Genomic DNA, 21,963 nt, shown 5'->3' with positions numbered 1-21,963 from the left:
AAAGTTATAAGTTCAACACGAGCTCAAAGATATTTACATCGCGTGCTTTTGACTGCCTTAAAATTTATAGAATAAATAATATTATTGAAGCTTTCGCTTGCACGGGACTGAAAATAAGCACTCGAAAAAATATCCGACTTTATTGCACAAATAACTGTATCTGCCAAATGAAATTTTGTCAAAGTACCTTTTAAAAACGTGTTGACGGCCTCCCAGCCTATAGTCGGTAATAGAGCCCTGCCTACCAAGAAGGAGGTCCCGAGTCCGTCCTGCCCATCTTGTAAGGGCATTTATTTGTGTGTTTATCACAAATATTTGTTCCTGAGTTGTGCATTTTTTCTATATATATAAGTTGTTTCTATGCATTTGGATTTATGAAACAGCTCAAATACTTATATATAACCTAAGACATATATGTAACTCCGTATAAGATGAATAAAGTCATGGGAAAAAACGTGCATCGGAAATCCAGCAAAAATCATTCTCGGTTAGATGGCGCCACACCTTTGGCCTATGCTCGGCTAGATGGCGTTGACGACACCGTTTGATATTTAACAATTTTAACACATATCAGTGAAAGAACATGCCTGGGTCAAAATCATATAAAAATAATAAATAGAAATAAAAAACCATTTATCCATACATAACGGACACGCACATTTTTTTTTTAATTTTATACCTTGTTTTTTAAGTTTTAATTGTGTATCGATAGATGGCCGTAAATTTACTGTGACTACGAAATTTACTATGACAGTAAAGTAAATTTTGTAGTCACAGTAAATTATTCTCTTTGATATAACTATATACCTACCATAATATATCGTCGTCTAGAACCCACAACACAAGCCTTACTCATCTTACTGTCACTTGTGGGACTAGGTCGATTTGTGTCAAATTGTCCTATAATATTTATTATATTTATACCTAGTAAAAATATATTCAATAAGTAACATTTAAATCGCCCCCTATTTCCGTGAACTGTGATTTTCTTCACGTTTTTTTCCTTAATTAATAAATACACGATATAAGTCGTGAATTGAGTCTACATAACATCAAATAACATCCAATAGTCTATAGACCAGGGTTTCTTAAAGTGGGGTCCAAGGATCCCTTAGGGGTCTGTAGCATGTTTATCAGGGGTCCGGAGTAGGTCAGTTACCTACTGTAAACATACTTATAGTAACTTGTAGGAATCTATTGAAACTATTAAGTAAATTTTAAAATATAAATAGATTGTTTATTATTTTCCTTAAATAGTTTTTGACCGGGGTCCGTGGAATTGTTTAAATTGTGAGAATGGTCCGTGACTGCAAAAAGTTTAAGAAACCCTGCTAATAGATATACACCTACATATAATACATCGCAACCGCGTAGGGTCAGCAAGTTAACAAGGAGCCTGCAACAGACGGCTACTGTTAACGCACGAACGGGTTGCGGTAATAGGAAGTTTTTATTCCGAGGTACAGTCAGCAAATAAAGTTTCTTCGTTACATACAATGTTAAAGAAGAGAGCAGTCCAAATTGGGTGAAAGTATATATGAGATACTTATATTTCACATTTTCTATACGTATTATCTTTGTCTAAGTAAGACTAGACATAAAAACGTACTGGCCGTCTTGCTATTAGAATTTTGTATTTGAAAAATATACGTTTTCTTCTGTTTTTTTTTTAGAAACTTGCATGCCTTAAACCAGAATATTAAAAGAAATGCGCATAAAGCACCACACTTAAATGTACACATGAACATCTCAAGAAATAAGTACCTTGAATTGAAGGCGTCCACAGGTTTTAGATCCACAGGTCCATAGGGACACGTTTGTATAGGTTAGGTCCGACAACGTCGAGCATCGCGCGGGCCTTTGCCAGTCTTCGGCGAGGTGGTACTAGAAGGTGTTGTCTTGTTGCCGTAAGTTTTATAATTGTGTAGGTTAGACCGAACATGTTTACAGGCAGTTAAGATAAAGACACAGGGCAAAGTCAGGACTCGATGTTTCCTAAACAGGTCCTGAGCCGGGTGATTGGTTGGCTTTCGGTCAATGATGCGCAGCGCTCTTTTTTGCAATTTGAACAGTCTGTCTCGGCCAGCTGACGCCGCCCAGAGATCGACACCTTTATGTCAAAGTGAAAATAGCCATAACTAGTAAGCTTTAGTAGGCTTTCTTTAAGTTTTCACTTGTTAACGTTGGTGCCAGTCTCGAGAGGGCATAGCACGCCGAGAACAGCCTGTCACGCGCATAGTTGATGTGCGAAGACCACGTCAGCCCGAAGTCGATCACGAAGCCCAGGTACCTGGTGACGTCAACTTGCGGAACGGGAGTATTGTTGGTCACTATATTCAGTAGAATATTAATTTTCCTTAACCTAAAATGTATGATATTAGTGTAGCGTCGCGTTTGCCGAAAACCATTTAGTCATTTGGCACATACATGCCCTAACTTAAATCTTAATCCGTCTATGTCATCAGCGTTTACTATAAGGCAGGTGTCATCCGCGAACATTACACGATTTACACGCTCAAGAGTCCCCACACGCAGTAGTAATATCGTTAACCAATAATAAAAATTGGTTATTTTCCATTACAGATGGGGCACTACGCAGTTTCTTATTTGTTCAAGGTCAGACTTAGTACCGAGTACGTAGGTGCTCGTCTGCGGCGGTACTGACCCTTATCTGGATTGCTCATTCGCAAAATAACATAAAATAATATTTTATTAGTTGCCCTCTTTCTCTGTCGACTATTGCCCTGTTTCAGGGCAGTGACACTAAATTAAACCATCGCACGTGCGACACACGACAAAATCTTCTCTAGCAATCGAAAAAACATTAAATGTCATCTTATACCGATAGGGATACATTGAACCCATCCTCGATAAACAAAATGCGAGGGTAAGCACCAGCTCAACAATAATGAGCATCGTCAGAGTGATCAAGACAGATACACGCAGAAATGTACTTAAATAATAATACATCTAAGGTTGATAATGAATCAAAGAAACGGAACAGGTGAGGTGATTCCGTTCTTTGACAAATATTTGTTAACCAACTTAACCGAACAAAGCTCTGACAATAGGGGATCTAACTAGAAGAGTTTGTATTGTGCCCTGTTTATTGGCCTACGTGTTTGCCAAATATTTATTCAGTCTGTCTTAGAGTTGAGTTTGAGTAATGAACTTTATCGAGGGTAAGTTGTTGACATGATATTCAGGAGAGCATTTAGGTTTTTTGATACACTCATTCCCTAAGTATAAGAGACATAAAGAAATCTCGGTTCGGGTGTAATAATTACGTTTGATAAATTAACTCACCATTTTTGTACAGGCCACGTCAACCAGAAATAAAGGCTAAGTATCTGTAACTTTTGGGAATAAAAAAAATCTATGTCTGTATGATTTATGAAACAGCTGTTATTTTCTTAGTGTATTTTATTTCTAATAAGCGTGCACAATTCAAACAAAAATTAAACAAATTATGTGAGAAGCGCAGTATGAAATTCAGCCAATGTTATGAAAGGAAATATCAAATAGACTCGTCTTTGTAGAACGGTCTCTCGACAAAACGAAATGAGGAAACGTTGCACTCAACGCAGTCCTAGAATTCCTGTATTTTTAATATTCATTCATTATAATCACGATGAATTCTTCTATTCGTAATATTTCGTTCTTGTACCAAATTTTTCAGTTGATTTATTTTACATTAAAAACGAATCTGGCTTAAATTCAAGGCATACTAGCAAGGCGTAGACATAATCTTTCCAATAAAAGGCAAAAAGTCGTGCGTTTTTATACCAACGTGTATTTCATTTTCCATGTTTTCCATATGCATTGTCGTTGGTGTAGTTTTCCCGGACGATAGCTAACGATACTAGACTTACTCGAAATAGGCACACTGGTGGCGTACACTCAGGTGCATGGGTCTCTTCCACTCTTGGGAAATTAGTTGGTATAAATTAAGACACTTTTTACTTCTAACCGAATTAATAGTGCTTGCGATTCTGAGTAACTAGAAATAACCTAAATTGTAAAACGCGCAATTGTTGGAATACTTACACCTTACATTATCATTCCGATCAATCTTAACGTACATACTGACAGTGATAATTATGATACTGTCTTTGTCTAAAAAAATCTGGTTCCCTTTTCTGTTTTAATAGAAGGTAAATAAGAGCCAGCTATCGTAAAGGCCAATTAAAACTTATATTTTGAAATCTAAATGATGTTATTTTGGTATTATTTGCCCGTGCGTCTCGCTCGTGGCAATACATGTACGTCCCGTGTGTGTTGTGTGTGTCGTGCCGTGGACAATAAACATTAAACAGAAACGGGTAGATAAAATTTATTTGTCTACCCCGAATATTTATATAAACTAATGTCGGGTAGTTTAGTGTTGTTTACCAATATCTCAATTGACATTTGCTGGGACGTCAGTCTTCCGTGACCACAGCTAGCATCAGCTAGTGCAACCTAGTTAAAACGTCGGAAAACGGGTAAAATAATGAAAATTAATCGCGTTAGACCCGGTAATGACATACATCATGTGTACAAAACGCGATAATACATGTACGGACAAAATACACGCACGAATGGTACATAAAAAAAATCTGCATAAACAACATATCATTTTGATGTCTAAATGTATGCTCCAATTGACCTCCTTATACCGTATACAATTAAAATATAAATTACGCTAACGATGTCTAAATGAGAACTGTATTTTATAAAGGGAAATAAGCAATTTCTTTTCCTTGGAATTCTAAATAAAACTTTGTTACACGACTGCCCAAAAAAGAGTGTGTAATGTTTTCAATATTTAAGTTGCTCTTTTGCATTCGCTACTACATTTTTAGATACTGTTATGTATTTCTAAAAATGAGTTTATGTAAATGAAATTTTTCTGATATAATTCAAACATTGCTATCTTCTTAGATATTAAGAAAAGGGTAGCTAGCATGTCTTTTTCCCAAAATATATTTGCCAAGTTTTCCTTACTTTACTATAATTATTAAAATATTAGTAACTAGGGTAAACTCGCATTATTTGGTGACACGCCTAATTCGGTGATACAAGTTTTGAAGCATGACACCCAGGAAAGCTAGTGAATTAGGGCCTTTTAAATGGGACCTCACGGCTTCACGGCTTCGGCGGCTTTGCCTTGAGGCCCATTTAAAAGGCCCTAATTCACTAGCTTTCCTGGGTGTCATGCTTCAAAACTTGTATCACCGAATTAGGCGTGTCACCAAATTATGCGAGTTTACCCTACTTCAAGATAAAATTATATCTTTAAAAAAATAGATTATGTACCTACTTAAACTAAATCATACATATTACATAAGAATCATCAATATCAATACTTAATTCTCTATAATTCTGGCGGATAGATATACGACCTACAGAAAATATATTTTATTCCAGTCCCATTACCAACATCGAGCTTAAATTACATATTTAATACTTATTATTGTTACTTACAAAATATAACAGGCCAATTCGAGTTTTAGTTATTAGATCTGTTTCCAATATGATACTGATCTGTCAGTGACATTTCTTTAACCAAAAACGTCACTTTTGACACTTTATTACAAATCGGTATAATATGGCTGTGATATCTTATAAGCATAATTCGAATTGGGCCGAGTGTATATGATGGTTCTCAAGAACCAGTCGAGTCACATCTTTGAGATCGCAACGAGTTCAAACGTACATTTCCAACAGTGAATATGCGATCGCTATTCCGCGTTCAAAGCTCGTTACGCGTTTGGCTGACTACGCACTCGTGACGTGCTCAGAGGGCCTAGCCAATATGCCAATCTTTTGCACTGTAGTGGACGAAACTGTAATGTCTCTATCACTCTTTCATATAAGTGCATGAGACAGAGACATTAGCATTTCTCAGGTTTATAGGTCCCTTTTTATACTTTTTCGTTAATAACTCATAAACGGTGGCCCGTAGCAAAAATGTTATTTTACATACATACATAATCTACATAAAGTTATCTTCATAAAAGATTATGTACACTTTCTGCTGACCCATATTTAAAAAGATTTAGCTTAGATAAAGCGGGAAAGTTACTTACTTATAATCAATCCTAAGATCGTTATTTTTAGTTTTTTTGTAAATAACTCGTAAACGGTAGCCCATATCAAAAAATTGTCATTTACGTACATATTTAAATAATTTGTATAAAATAGATATACAGTGTCCCAAAAATACCACGTTAAACTGACACTGGAGGTAGGACACCCTAGTAGTAAAAATTAAATGAAAAAACAGCCTGCATGCCTCGTGAATGTTAACTCAAATTAACTGAGTGAATACCGGCACCGTCACTCAATCGTCAGTGACAAAAACCGCCCACCGAGGGTTCCGTACTTTTTAGTATTTAATTTTGTTGTTATACCGGCAACAGAAATACATCATCTGTGAAAATTTTAACTGTCTATCTATCACGGTTCATGAGATACAGCCTGGTGACAAACGGACAGTTAGACGGACAGCGGAGTCTTAGTAATAGGTTCCCGTGTTTACCCTTTGGGTACGGAACCCTAAAAAAGGGCAAAATTAACGAAGACGTGCTATTTTTGGGACAGCCTGTATATCTATTTTGTAGGAAATTTTATACAGATTATGTTTTACTATGGGCTACCGTTTTCGAGTTATTTACGAAAAAATAAAAAGGGACCTTTAAGCAAGTTTTTTTACATGAACACATTAAGATAAAACTTTCTGATGAACTAAAATATTTTATCTGTTACTATGTTATTTAAATAACTATAATTATACTATAGCGCTAGACTAGTGATTAATTTCAAAATAAACCATTTTGATACACACATATAATACACATACTGCACCCTAGTGCATAAATTAAGAAATTGTTATTTGCGAAACTTTCGATCGATTTGCCACTAATATTTTGTATTCGCGAGATAATTATTAGTAAAAATATATCACAAAGTCATAACAAGGTCCAAGATTCCAAAGAAGAAGGCTAAAATCATTGCTAAGACCTCAAATTGGCGACAGAATATCATCAAAATATATAGATAAAAAGAGAAATAAAATGGCTCCTGTTTTCATACAAAATCGAAATAGCATGATAGGTATGAAAGTATTCAAACGCATATAATTTTGCGAAACTTTTACAAAGTTTAGCATTATCAGAAGCGAAATTTAATGACATTCTTGAATTTACGGAATAATTAACTAGTGAAATAAAAATAATATATGTGCGTCAGGTGCAAATATATCCGAACATAGTTCTCGCAAGATTTTATATGGGACTTAAAGGAAAAATATTGCTCCTGCTCACATTACACAATAAAATAATTGATAAATGTTGTAAATAAAGGCTTAAGAGTATACCACATAAAATATTAAAATATGAAAGTAAATAAACCAGAAATACCTACCAAAGTCAGCATCAGTTATTGTAAAAAGACTTAACGGGACAGGCCTAATGAATGGCAAGAGCCTAGATGGCAGCGACCCTACCTAAGAAACAGGCGGACCTGGGTTCGAATCCCGGCAAGAACAAGGGCTTTTGAAGCGTTTTGAAAAATACCTACTGATTATGATTTATTTTATTTCTTCCTCGGAAATAATACGATTGAAATAAATAGATCTCGGCTTCTACATGCTGCGTTTCGAACAGCTTCCATAAATAGGTTACATTAAAAGCATGTAAGAAAAATGTTATTAAGTTCAAGCGTTCCATATTGGTATTAATGTAGTAACGTAACAAAGCCTATTTTCCCCATCGTCACGCGTCTAACTCGACCAATAAAGGGAGCAGTAACATTAATTTGACGGCGTCTTGACACTTTTCTGCTGTCGCTTCTGAGACAGCGATTAATATGGCTTTGAATTTGTTATGGAAGGGGTCTTAAGGACAAACTTGTACTATGATTTTATACCTAAATATTTTAAAACTGGACTGAACTCGTTTCTGTCTGGCAAAACTGTCATGTCACTAAACATTTTCGCGCTTCGGGTACGTATCGATGTTCAAGTTCTGGATCTGAAGGTATCAAGATTTGAAGAGTCGGACCTCATTAAACCCATCATCAGAATTAGATCTTAATACAAAGTTCCTTAAGAACTTACTTGCTTAACAAACATAACGAAGAGGACAAATCGCCAAAAGTAAAGCCCGATTATCATTTTTAGAACTCAAGGTGTGTACATACATGTATTATGCCAATAATGACACGATTTAACTTAAAAACTGTTCGTTAAAATGAATTTTCAGAATTCAAGCCAATCGACTGAATATTCTGATTTCTTAAGTAAGCTTTTAAATCCAATCACAGAAATAACTCTTACTTGTATTTTTTTTACAAAATAATTCCAAGAATGTCTCGCTCCGATACCGTAATACTCTTTAGAGTATCTTTAGATCTATCTGTTTTTAGATATTGATCAAAATAATGGCCGTCTTTTTGCGCAAGTGGATTTGTTTATCCTAATGTTCTTTTAACTTATCATTATCATATCTCAGACGCAGTGAAAGTAGGCTTTTCACTAATCCAGGACTAAATAAAAAACTTTTTATTTACTTAGGATAATCCGTTGCAATGGCATTGGTAATCACTTCTAAGATCTACGATTAGCTTATAATGTTTAATCCAATCGGAGGTATTTTTATAAACCAGACTAAAAACACACTACACGTATGACACATCTATCTTTACCTACGGTTATTTAAAATATTATGCTAGGTATCCCTATGTAACAATATACCTACATAGGCCAGTTTCGGATTAAGACGGATTTAAGCCAAACAAAAATATTCATTGTCCTTAAATTATACGAAAATAAGAAAACCTTGGCCTACAGACTATAAATTAAGGGTGGGAGTTGTTTTTTCTCCCCTCTTTTTGGCATGTAGACCAACGTTAAACGTACAAACACATAGTTAAGTTTAGTTTAACTCAACATAGAACAAGTGAAAGGTCATATTGTATAGTTAAATGTAAAAATTTTACACCTGTTTAATTGGGCTTCCGAAAGGAGGTTTGTATTATTTACTCAAAAGAATTACGTTACTAAGCCCTAAAACAGCAATTTCACGCCTTAGCGTAAAATGACCCAAAAGCTCACCTAACACTGGTCGTACTCGCCATATAACTCTCCGACGATAAACAAAGGAACTTTCCATATAAACTAAAGGCAATAAGTAGTATCCAAGTTTTCCGGATCGAGTCGAAACAACTTGGAGGTTTTATTTGTTTCTTACGCCGGCCGTAAAACGCTTACTTGTCTAAAGAGTTTCTTCATTATAATGAGATTTTATTCTCCGATTAATATTGTATTGTGTTGTATTGATCTGTATTGTTCAATTCGGCTTAGCCTGGATACCACTGTAAAATATAATTGTACAAAACATGTAGTATACACCTTTACAATACCTACATCTGAAATAGAAATTTGGTAAATTTAACCAACACATCACAAAAAGCACACTTAGTCGTATTAATTTAATATTTTAAGAGCCAATCTAGAATTAACGTGAAATTCCATTTAATTAATTAAACCGTGAGTGGCTCTCGAATAGATTTGTTTTATTATCATTATTACTCAATGATGACCTGGATCACATAAGTGGCTGGTATAGTTCTTTTGGCATTTTTGTCAACCTCTCTAAGTACCAGGCTATGGATGCTATAGAAAGGATCGCAATCTCTTATGGCAGAATTGTTGCAAAAGTGACCGCGTTAAGCTTTAAATAATAGTTCCTAATCTCTCCGGTGGCGCTAGTTAGGCTCTGGGACATGACTGACATGAGTATAACATGAACCATATAAGGCAACAAATAAACCAACCAAATTACGTAGGTTGTTTTTGGTAGTATTTCGGTGTATGGTGGCGCCGCCTAATTACTGTTCTTTGATGGACACTTTTCATACATAGAGATTTGGCTCCTTTATACAGTCTCCATGTACCAGGCCATCATTCTGGGTAGTCGAAGGCAACTCTTGAAGTTAGATGCGGTTTCTGTTGCACCGATAATTTTTGACGGCTCTGTCATCCCAATTTCGAGTCAAGTGAAGGACCGAGGTTTAATCATTGACAGGCATCTCTCATGGGACGGGTCACATGCCGGCCTAGCCAAGGTGACAATCGCTATCGCCTCGACAACCAAACGCTTTGTGTCTTTTTCTTCCATATTAGTGCGACAGAAAATTTCGATCGCTACGGAGCGCGGAGCGTAAGCGATTAGCATGTTGGCTAAGTGGCCTGTACCTTATTTACATTAAATTAAATCATTTATTCATTTGCAAGAATGTAGTACACAAAACAAGTTCTTACAATATAAAGATGTCCAATACATTCTGCTTAACAAAGCATGCAAAGAAGACAGACTAAACTTAGCTAAATGACATATATTTTTAAGTGCCTGGTACATACAGTCTACCGTTTCAAAAACTTCCTTCCGGTATGAACAAAGAAATTGCTCGTTCAAGCAATCATCCTCCCTTTTCATTGATTATGCTGATGTGTGTACAACGAACATGGATCAAAATTCTCAATAAACTCGATCGACTAGTAAACAATGGAATACGGTTCATTTTTAGGGTTCCGTACCCAAAGGGTAAAAACGGGACCCTATTACTAAGGCTCCGCTGTCCGTCTGTCCGCCTGTCCGTCTGTCCGTCTGTCTGTCTGTCACCAGGCTGTATTTCATTAACCGTGATAGCTAGACAGTTGAAATTTTCACAGATGATGTATTTCTGTTGCCGCTATAACAATAAATACTAAAAAGTACGGAACCCTCGGTACGCGAGTCCGACTCGCACTTGGCCGGTTTTTTTTTGGAATTCGAAAGTTTGATCATATAATATCCAGCTACCGTCGCAGCAGATTTACACGAACCAGCGAAATATACGAGCGAATGATATCAATATGAGACCAAATATACATCAATTTGTAAGTACGAATCGGTGTAGGACTCAACTCCATCCTAAATATTGCTGGGTATTGTTGAGAATTTATATAATTATGGCAATATTTATAGCAATATTACAACCGTGATGTCGCTATTTGAATGTCAAAATAGAGCCGCTACTCATGACCTGAGGCCCATTTCTCCGGCGGCATTAGACTAATATTATTAGTTCACGAACTGTCGAATCGTATAATTTAGCCTAATACCGTTCGCGAAATAGGCCCCTGCTGTGACAGCGATGCAGGCAGTATCGGATGACGTTATAATTCCGAACCAATTACCTCGTGCTCACTGGTGTGGAGAGATAGTGGTTAGTCAATGTAGCTATCGCCGTTTTCAACGGCGATGAATGCTCATGTACGGCCTGGCCCTAGCTAGAAATAACACGCTTGAAGCTTTGTGTGTTTGTTGGTTTTTGCTAGTGTTAATAATTTCGTTTGGCCTTATTCCATTGCCACTGCCGATTCGATTCGGTTCGAGCCTCTGTCAATTTTTGTCACTGCATAAGTATATCTAATCACTTTATCTCTATCATAGGAAAATTGTGTAACTGTGTAATTGTGTGTGTGTGTGTGTGTGTGTGTGTGTTGTGTTGTGTATTGTAATTGTGTGTGTGTGTTTTAAACTAAAATTATGATGGTATCCAAAAATTCAAAATTAATATTTAAAAGCCCTTTTCAATGATGTTAATTGTGTTGTTATGTTTTCAATGATTATGTTATTGACTTTTCTTTGTGGTGCAATAAAGTGTATTTACTTACTTACCCTGCCAACGTAACCTATCTCACATCCTCACTTCGCATGATGGCGTTAGCACTTGTCGCGCTCGTGTATGCCACGATAAGCGAAATGCATCGAAATGAGCGCAACTCTATATACATATAATCGTATCAACCTTAATCAAATTTGCTTAAGTCTATTTGAATAGGTCGAATTTCAGGTTTATTATACATTTGGATTATGCGTTGCGTTGCGTTCGGCGCCATATCAGGATTATTTTATTGAATAGGTAGGAGTAGGTACGCTTACTACACTGAAGTATACTGGCAACATGATCCGAAAAGCTTTATGAATGTTGCAGTTTTATAATGTATACAATGTATGTAATGCTATTTATCCATATTCAATGAAATTGTTAGCAAAAATCAATATCCAATTTTTTTGTAAAAAAAAGTTGATTGGATACAATAAATAGTTGATTCGCCCATATAATAATTTTGTACTTATATTATTCATCAAAAATTTCAGTAAATATTTTATGAAGAAAATCAGTCATCCCAAAAAGAGATCCAAAGTAATACGTAAGCTATACATACGAGGGGCGTTCAATAAATTCTCGGTATGTGAATGAAAACAAACAAATACGATAAGTTTAATATTTTTATTTTTCAATATACTCCCCCCTATGTTGATACACTTAAAAGATCGATCTATTATTTTTTTAATCTCTCATAAAAATAATTTTTATCTTTGGTGTCAAAATGCTCCTCCGCTGCTGCCTTCAACGCTTCATCGTCAGAAAATCGATTTCCACGCAGATCCTTTTTAAGATTGGGGAACAAAAAGAAGTCACTAAGTCCGGACTATACGGTGGGTGAGTAATAGTTTCAAACCCAGATTCAAGAATAGCCGCCTTGCCAATATGAGCAGTATGCACAGGGGGGTTGTCATGCAGAAGCAGAACACTTTTGGTTAATTTTCCTCGCCTCTTGTCTTTGATTGCACCCCTTAATTGACGTAGAATGTTAGCGTAGTACTGTCCTGTGATATTTACACCCTTTTGTTTGTAATCGATCAGTAATATTCCTTCACAATCACAAAATATTGTGGCCATGACCTTGCCAGCTGAAGGGATGACCTTGAACTTCTTGGGATGAGCTACAGCTCCACTTTACTTTCTGGGTCATAATAATGAACCCAGGTTTCATCTCCAGTAACTACCTTTTGCAGCACCTCATCAGGATTTTCACCGCACAGGTCAACAAAATCGGAACAACAAGCTACTCGCATATCTTTTTGAACCGGTGTCAGCATTCGCGGAACCCATCTCGCACTTACTTTTGACATATTAAGATGGTAATGTATAATATCATGTATGGTACCAACAGAAAGACCGGTTATTTGAGCTATTGATTTTACCTTCACTCGGCCATCTTCCAATATAAGTTTTTCCACTTTGATAATATTTTCTTGTGAAGTAACTACTACAGGCCGGCCAGGTCTAGGATCATCTTCAATACTCTCTCTCCCACGTTTAAATTCACTTGACCACTTTTGAATGGTAGATAAAGAAGGAGCAGACTCACGGTAAACACAATCCATTTCCTCTTTTATAGTTTTTTGATTTTTACCCTGTTTGGTCAAGAATTTTATTACGGCTCGATGCTCTAATTTAATTAACATTGTTAAATCGCTCATGGTGCTCACGTTTGTTCGGCAATTGCAGAAAAACAAGAACATATCGGTTTGAATTTTACTTCTATGTATCTTTTTATTTTTAGTCTATGAATGACTCTTAGTGGCCAGTAACAAAAGAAATACTCAAAAAGGTTGTAAGATATCAATATCGAGAATTTATTGAACGCCCCTCCCTCGTATATAGGGGTCACAAAGCCGGTTTTACCGAGATCGAAAAAACCGGAAAACCCGAGTTTACAGCCAATTGCAAAAACCGGGTTTTAACTTTGATAAAACCGGCTTTTTCGATTTTACAGTTTTATATACATTTTGATTTCATCGAAATTAATTAGGTAATCATGATTGGGACGCGGTTTCATATAGATTTATGGATTCGACCCTGACATGAATGACTTAAAATTTACTACATTTACTTACTCATGATTTCAACGTAAATCATCATCAATCACATATCATAATTAATAATTTGCCAACCCTAACTTCAAGTTGCTACTTTTCGAAGCAGCCGCAACCACTTTGACGACTCTTCGATTGAGTACTTATTTACTTTGTTAAGTGTCACTCCATTTGTTAGGGCTGAGTTAATTGTTTATTCGCTTTGTTCAACCCTGTCCGACCTTCGTCACGAATACCAACATTAAAAGTTTTAGGTTTAACTTTAATATTTTACCATGTTACTTAAATACACGTTCGTCAAATGTTGGTTAAACATTGTGATTAAAGTTATTATGTTGTGGTTTATTGGAATGTAAATGTATATACCACACTATAACAAACGTAAGGGCAGGAATTTTTTGAATATCACTTACGGATTCCAATGCTGGATAAGGCAGTTTAACCTCTTGTCTGTGTATAATAAGGATATTAAGGATCCTGACCGAATATTTAGTCATATTTTTGCATTTTTTCCGAGGTCGATTTTTTCAGATCCCACGATGTTTGACTACCACACACATATGAAAGGATAATAAGCTGAACTACATATCCAAATGAATCTTTTTCTTTTCAAATGGCAATAAGTAAACCCTTATACTAGTACATTAACAAAATTATCATGAGCGAAGCTGCATCAGTTGAAATAACAAAAATTTACACATAGTGACTAGAGTTAGAAGACCAAGAAGAAGTGTTCGATGTCCTCAATTAAGCTCTTCTGATGAAGAATGAAGGAACTCCAGGATAGTACTAATCTTCTTTTAATTATTCTATTGTATTGCTGTTGGTGCCCCAAATAAATTAAATAAAATAAAATAAATAAATTACTTAATAACTAATAGGTACAAGTAATGTTTAGGTAATCAATATATCTATATAAAATAAATCATATGTGTAGCCGCTTGGGCTGTACGGTGCACTCTAAATGTAGGTACAGTCGCCATCAGATATATCGGAGCGGCCGAGGTGCTCAAACATATCTGAACACGCACCTAGCGCCTTGACAATAGAGGCGTGTAGAGATATTTGTGAGCACCTTGGCCTCTCCGATATATCTGATGGCGACTGTACGCGGAACGGGGAGCCGTGACGTATGTGTGTGACGTCATGTGTCATCAACTGGTCTTCGCTGGTACTTGCGCAAACAATAAGATTACAACGATATTGATAGCACACGCAGTGCGTTATTTATACGTCATAATTCCATAGAAGTTTGACGTTTAAAATAACACTTGCACTGCGTGTCCTATCAAAATCGTTGCAGACTTATCTTGGTCTAACTTTATCAAATTTCACACAATTCCCATTGATGTCGATGGTGATAATGAGATGCTGTTCAAAGTGCCAATTTTATTGCCTTAGCAGTAATTGTAGTAACGTCCAGATACGAATCAACGCCAAAGTTAAACTTAATAAGTTATTTTTATGAAAGGAACTTTGAGGCTTCATTAAAAAACTTTGTTACAACGCGCTGCGCCTATCGCAAAAGGGTACTTAATAGTAAGTTGCCGGTGCAACGATAGGCTTTTCAATTTAAGACGCTACTATCTTTAGGAGTTTTAATGTAATACCTCAACTTTGTACCTAATAGGAAATATTACGCGAAACTGCGCAGGGGACGCATCTAAATTTCGTTATCTAACATCTCTGCCACTCTTGCATATTCGAGCGATAAAGAGGCAGATAGCGATATTTCGGATTCGCGTTTCCCGTAGGTCCTCTGTAAACAAACCGCCTTGATGCATCAATTTCATATTTTATTATCTGAAAACTTGTCAAAAAACTGTTAAGGCCGTTCCATCGGTTTGCCGCTATCACTGTCACATTTCGCAAGAAAGAACGGGAAAGACCATGCGCGCCAAGTGTCAATTTTGATCGAATTTTGACGATTTTTATTTATTTTAAGAACGTTGCCTTAACCTTACAATATCGAAATTCGAAAGCGGAAAAATTACTATTTAAGTTAAGATTGTTTTTTCTTCTTTTGTTTTGTTTATAGTGTCACATAATAAATAACCGAGTAAAGTTGGATTTAAACTGATAGTTAGTTATTTTGGGAATTAATTGTATCGAGCGAGCGAGCGAAGTATGATGGGCGATTCGTGTATCGGAAGCTTATAAATTAAAGATAATATAAGTGTAACAGGTTATGAATTTGACCTAGATTTGTAAAGGGGCCCACTGACTATCAGTCCGCCGTACGATATCGGCCTGTCGGTTAGAACAAAAAATTGACAGTTCCGAACAACTGACAGGCCGATATCGTCCGGCGGACTGATAGTCAGTGGGCCCCTTTATAGATATCATCTGTCAGTATCAAAAATGACATTTCGTCAACCTGAAACATCACTTTTGATATTGACATATCATACCCGATTCGCAAAACAAATCCAGATCCGATTCGTAACCTTATATTAGGTATCAGAATACGCCTGAACTGGGGCCAGTTGCTTTTCTACCAATCTAATACTAAACCCGTCAAACGTTAGAAACCTCGCGATACGAAACACCTTTTCACTAACTCAATGCACGAACCAAATTACAGAGCAAAGCGATAGCCACCCAAATTAGCAATTTAAAATTTAATTCCCTGCCAACTCGCAACACCTGTAGCGTTTAACTACCGAAGATAGAACGATCCAAATTGCTACCATTCGACGTCCTACGATTACAGTTTTACTGTCATATCGTAAAATACTTTTTAAGGATACGCGAGTTGTCCAGTTGGGTCGTAACATTTTTAGCAATAAAAAAGGTCTAATTCGATGTTAAACAAAGTTACGGAGCGAAAGTTTAGGACAAACAGGGGCAGTGGTACACCTGAGAGATTGGAGCCTTCCACCGCCTGCCAGCTTCGGGAGGTTTTTCCAATCTACCAATACAATAGGTACATTCTCCGAGGATCGATCGTAAGCTATAATACTCCATCGTTCTAGCACTGTCCTAACATTTTTTCCACAGCTCACATAGTCCAAGAGATCCGCTCGAAAACCTAATCCCCAAGAATTGGCACAGGCACTTGACGAAAATGGCTGCCATCCGTCCTTCTAACACAAAAGGGAAACCAGGCCTTATTGCGAGTAAGGTTTCCTCGCGATATTTTAAGCAAAGATCGTAAAGTGGGATTATCTTATAAATTCATAATTCGTCTCCATGAAAAGTTTTCATACTTGCTGTGAAGAGGTTTTTCTCTATATCGATACGAAAAGAGTAGTAGGATATGAAGACCTTTCTCCTCAATAGGTATAGCTACTGAAAATATGAACAAAACTGGTTTATAGGTCGATCAGTAAAACGACAAAATGCCACGCCACTTTCATTCATGTTTATTCAAAAACTTACCAAAATAAATACCGGATATAATTTAACATGAAACGAGAATATTCCGTATTTTGTGTACGCGCGACGAGTGCCAGAAAAGCGTTTGTTATTCCAATTAAACAAACAATCAAAGCCAAACAACGCGTCTCGCATAACAATTTTTATCATAACACCATAATAGTACATTACGATACAAGTGCGAAAAATTTGAAACTCGCAACGAGTGGCGATAAATTAAAACACGACCGAAGAGAGTGTTTTAAGTCGACAAGAGTTGCGAATTACCTATTAGCACATGTATCGTACAAAGTTTTACAGTACATATGGCCCTTTAAGTTTTCGACATAGTTGCGTGATGAGCTTATTATCGCACTAGTGCGGTAAAGTAGCACCATATGTACTGTAAAACAATATACCTGCATATTTCAGTAAGATATTATTTCAAAACCATTAGAATCTAAAGCACAAGGCAAAACCTGTAACCAAACTTTGAACAATCTAGAAGTATATAGATTTATTGTATAAAGTTAGGTCAAAAGTCTATTTATTATCATTTCTAAAAATGCGAAACGTTTACACAATGCCAAATCTAGGACACTCAATTTCCTATGGGAAACGAGATTTGCACAACTTGCATATTATCCATATTATTCTAGATCTTGTACGTATTTTTCGCCCTTTGAGATGTGATATACCTTGAAAGCCGCCCTAATACTTTCCCATGGTTTCGACTTTCGATGGCTTCTAACGTTGCCTGTGTATTCTAAGTTGCAAGACAGTGGTCATTTCATCACGTCGTCAACACCGTTACAAAAATGATGTTACGACAAATTATAATACCTTTTTTTAACACTTCTACTAGAAGTATTACATTACTGCACAATTTTATGTTATCGAGGGATGGGCGGTCAAACCCGATAAGTGGAGATATTTTGTTACTTAAATAAGAACTCTACGCACGTCACATATAGTTTTTATTTCAAAAACCCATTTGCACGACTTATCGGGTTTGACCGCCCATACCTAAGTCCGCAGCGGTCAATTAAGGCATGATGGACTAGATAGAGTAGGCAGAATAGACTATTGATCTAATTTCAGACAACCATTTGAAGCGTTGGCGTGGGTTCGGACCCCTCGTCGAGGGACTGGATATTGAAGCGCGACGAGTGCTGCACCTCCACCTCTTGTAGTTCCTCCACCTCAGGGATGCGATATGCCATTAATGCTGACCCATGGTTGCCAATGCCAACGTCTTCGAATGCTACCTAATAGAACGATAAATTGTATCTAAGTATATTAATATATTAAAAAAATACAATGAAATAAAATATCTACATCATACATTAAATTGACAAAGGAAAACAGCAAAATCACTGGTTTTTAAAGGCCTACTTTACCTAATAATGCCGAAAGAAGAAACAATCTTAATTTTTAGGGTTCCGTACCCAAAGGGTAAAAACGGGACCCTATTACTAAGACTCCGCGGTCCGTCCGTCTGTCGCCAAGCTGTATCTTATGAACCGTGATAGCTAGACAGTTGAAATTTTCACAGATGATGTATTTCTGTTGCCGCTATAACAACAAATACTAAAAACAGAATAAAATAAATATTTAAATATGTTGGGCTGCCATACAACAAACGTGTTTTTTTTGCCTTTTTTTTCGTAATGATACGGAACCCTTCGTGCGCGAGTACGACTCGCATTTGGCCAGTTTTTTTTAACAAGGTAAATATAAACTTATTTTTACTTAAATGTTAATAATTTTTTTCCTTTTTTATTGAATAGAATAGAATAGAATTCATTATAAAAACACAATACAAATTTGTATCACAAACTTATACGTATTTGAAATAATTATTGTCAAACATCATAATATTCATAATTATATAAGTACATATGTACATTACAATTTATTTGAACTTAAACTAAGGACAAATTATTTAAGGATAAATTATTGTGGGACGTATCACATTATTACAATCTATAAATTGTATATACAGATGTCAATCACAATGAAAAAATCAACGATGATCAACTCTGGTCAACGTGGGACTCGAACCCACATCCTTGGATTGCTGGTCCAATGCGTTACCAATGCGTTGCGTATGCGTTAGGTTGTGAACCTTAATATATAGATGACGCTAGTGACGTCGTCATAGTTGCAATGATTAAATTCGCGTTGATTGACGGATGGTCAGCTGGCAATTGGTAACGCATTGGACCGGCAATCCAAGGATGTGGGTTCGAGTCCCACGTTGACCAGAGTTGATCATCGTTGATTTTTTCATTGTGATTGACATCTGTATATACAATTCATAGATTATTTTTACTTGCTTGAAATAAAGCTCGAATATGAGATAGTCACTGGCATTTTTTTCGTAGCCGAGATATAAGAAAAGGATCTTCCTACATTAAGAGGTAAGAATATTTACAACCTCTACGAGCATTGTCTAAAACAAGAAAGTTATGCAGAGTTAAGCGTGTCATCAATCATCATACGTCACGCGTCGTTTCCTGTCAAAGAACAACGGGTGTGACTAATCAATAAACAAATACGTGAAACCTGGACAAGTGGGACATCAAGGGGCGAGTAAATATGTCTCACTTAAAGAGGTATTCCATTTACCCAGGGTTTCAGTTAGCCAACCAAATGCGGAATCTGAGGGCAGACTAAGAATTAGTAAAAAAATTAAAATTGATCTGCAATAAAGTCCAACTTGTCATAGATTGACGTTATCTTAGATACAGAGGTCAGTTCCATAACATTCTAAAAAAACAATTGGGCAAAAGTATTCTTTCAAATATAGTCTCAGTAAAAGGGGTAAATTTATATAATGCTAAAGTGTCGGAACCGCACCATGAGTCCCAGCTATAGAGGTTTCCCACTTATCCAGGTCCCACTTAACCAAGTTTCACTGTATTTACTTTATTGACGCACTCACCTTATCATCTACTTTATAGTCCTTGTAGTATATCTCTTGGTACTTGTGAAAACCCATTTCCTCAGCGACCTGGTGCAAACGGCTAGTGGTGAAGATGCCGGTGATGGCGGGAATGTGGGCGTTCACGCATAAAGCTACAGCCGCTGTCAGCATCTCTTTCATTAACCCTGAGGGTAAATAAGATGCAGGATCTTAAGCCACAAACAATCAATTAGTTACTACACCATCCAAGCTCATTTTACAGAATCCAAGTCCTAGCTTAAAGTGAAAATAACGCGTTTTGCACAGTTCAGTTTTGATTTTAATTTGTTAAACAAGTTCCTATCAGTAACCTAATTTTAAAAACCTGGAACTTTCAGGTAATTGTTCTAATATGTACTACAATTCCCAGGATGTAGGTACCTACTCGTAAGTCCACGGTATACACTATGGCACTTTCTGAGAATACATTGCCGTTTCTTCGAACAATAAAGTCCACTGTTACAGCAAAAAACAACCTAATTACTATAGGCACCAAATCGTTTAATTTCAGTTACTTTAACAAGACTTACAACAAAAACGAAACCTCAAAGCCAGTCTTCTTTACTTACGACGAAACAAACATGAGAATATGTGGACAAGGTGTGGGGTGTGTGGTTTTTGTCATTTTTGATAATATTTAAGTACTTAACCTTTCTAAATACCATTTTTCATATACGTGTACGTTCGTAGGTGGTCCGCTGAACTTTTACACAGATTTATTATACCTACCAGTCGGTATCCGCAGCGGGCAGAGTTCTGAGCTCAAACTTGGTTAGTTTGAGCTCACTTTGCAGAGTATTGCGATAGAGATTACTGATATACTAGCACTTATTTACCTAGGTATTATTACAGTCACGACCAAAAATACTCCTGTGTTGTTGAAGAGCTCTTTAGTTGGTAGCTATTATGTAATAATTATATTATAATCGTACAAAATTCATTACATAAGATGTGTAACGAATGTACCTATTCTTTGTTTGACCAACCAATGAAACTGGCTGTAAATAATGGTTATTGTTGAGATTATTTCACATATTATATTGATCAGTAGACACAGCATCGAAGAACTTGAAAACCAGCCGACCTACTACTGCAGTGAATAGGTAAAATCACTGCACTTTAGAGCCGATACAGACGGACTGCAAACCGACTGCAAACGGACTGCAATTTGTATGGGAACTGCACACCGACTGCACGCCAACTGCAACGTCGGCGCGCAGTTCCCATACAAGTTGCAGTCGGGTTACACTCCGTCTGTACCGGCCCTTAGGTAAAATCGTCATAGCTTAGCCAAAACAAAGGTTATTTGTACCAAATAAGATGAATGTTAACCATTTGTAAATTTTATTTACCAGTTATTTTTTTACAAGGTTTTGAGTAAATAGTGTACAAATAGTCCCAATATTTTTCTAAGCATGGTTAGCAACCCATCTTGGGTCATGAATCGTCGTCGTCTTCTGGTTTGATAACTTGGAATCTGGAAGAGCGCGCCGGCTGCAGCTCGGGTATCTCCTCGACGTCCGGCAGACGATAACCCATCAGGGCAGCGCCGTAGTTACCAAGGCCCGTGTCCCAGAACACAATCTATGAGAAACGAAAGGAAACTGTACAGTATTTTTATACACTGACCAACGATTAACCCCTAAACGTGAGGGACAAATGTGTAATTAACTGAGCCATTAATTGCTTAATTAACTAAGCTTTTACTCTTGTATCAAAGCGATCGTATTTATCAGCGAATACAGAGGGCTAGAGCTAATCCAGATTTATTGCAGTTCGCATTATTACAGAGGTTTAATACGACTAAAAACCTTTTTTTTTAGGTTTATTCTATTGTTGAAGATTTTAATATCTATATGTCTATAGCCTATTTTAAACTTC

The 21,963-nt window shown here is 36.5% G+C and overlaps 2 protein-coding genes across 2 annotated transcripts in view; one reads left to right on the top strand and one right to left on the bottom strand.

Moving 5' to 3' along the window:
• LOC134754051 (heme transporter FLVCR2-like) overlaps positions 1 to 21,963 on the top strand; it is a 392,641-nt gene that overhangs the window by 270,039 nt on the left and 100,639 nt on the right. The gene's annotated exons all lie outside the window — the stretch shown is intronic.
• LOC134750358 (uncharacterized) overlaps positions 18,212 to 21,963 on the bottom strand; it is a 34,158-nt gene continuing 30,406 nt past the window's right edge. The window contains exons 5-6 of the mRNA XM_063685521.1: positions 20,062 to 20,228; positions 18,212 to 18,382 (exon numbers count right to left, since the gene is read on the bottom strand). Coding sequence (XP_063541591.1) covers positions 18,212 to 18,382; positions 20,062 to 20,228 — 338 coding nt within the window. The remainder of the gene's footprint in view (positions 18,383 to 20,061; positions 20,229 to 21,963) is intronic.

Source organism: Cydia strobilella, chromosome 2, assembly GCF_947568885.1.
Source record: "Cydia strobilella chromosome 2, ilCydStro3.1, whole genome shotgun sequence".
NCBI lineage: Eukaryota > Metazoa > Arthropoda > Insecta > Lepidoptera > Tortricidae > Cydia > Cydia strobilella.
Note: the sequence above shows the minus strand (reverse complement) of the source record. Positions and strands in the feature narration are given on the sequence as shown.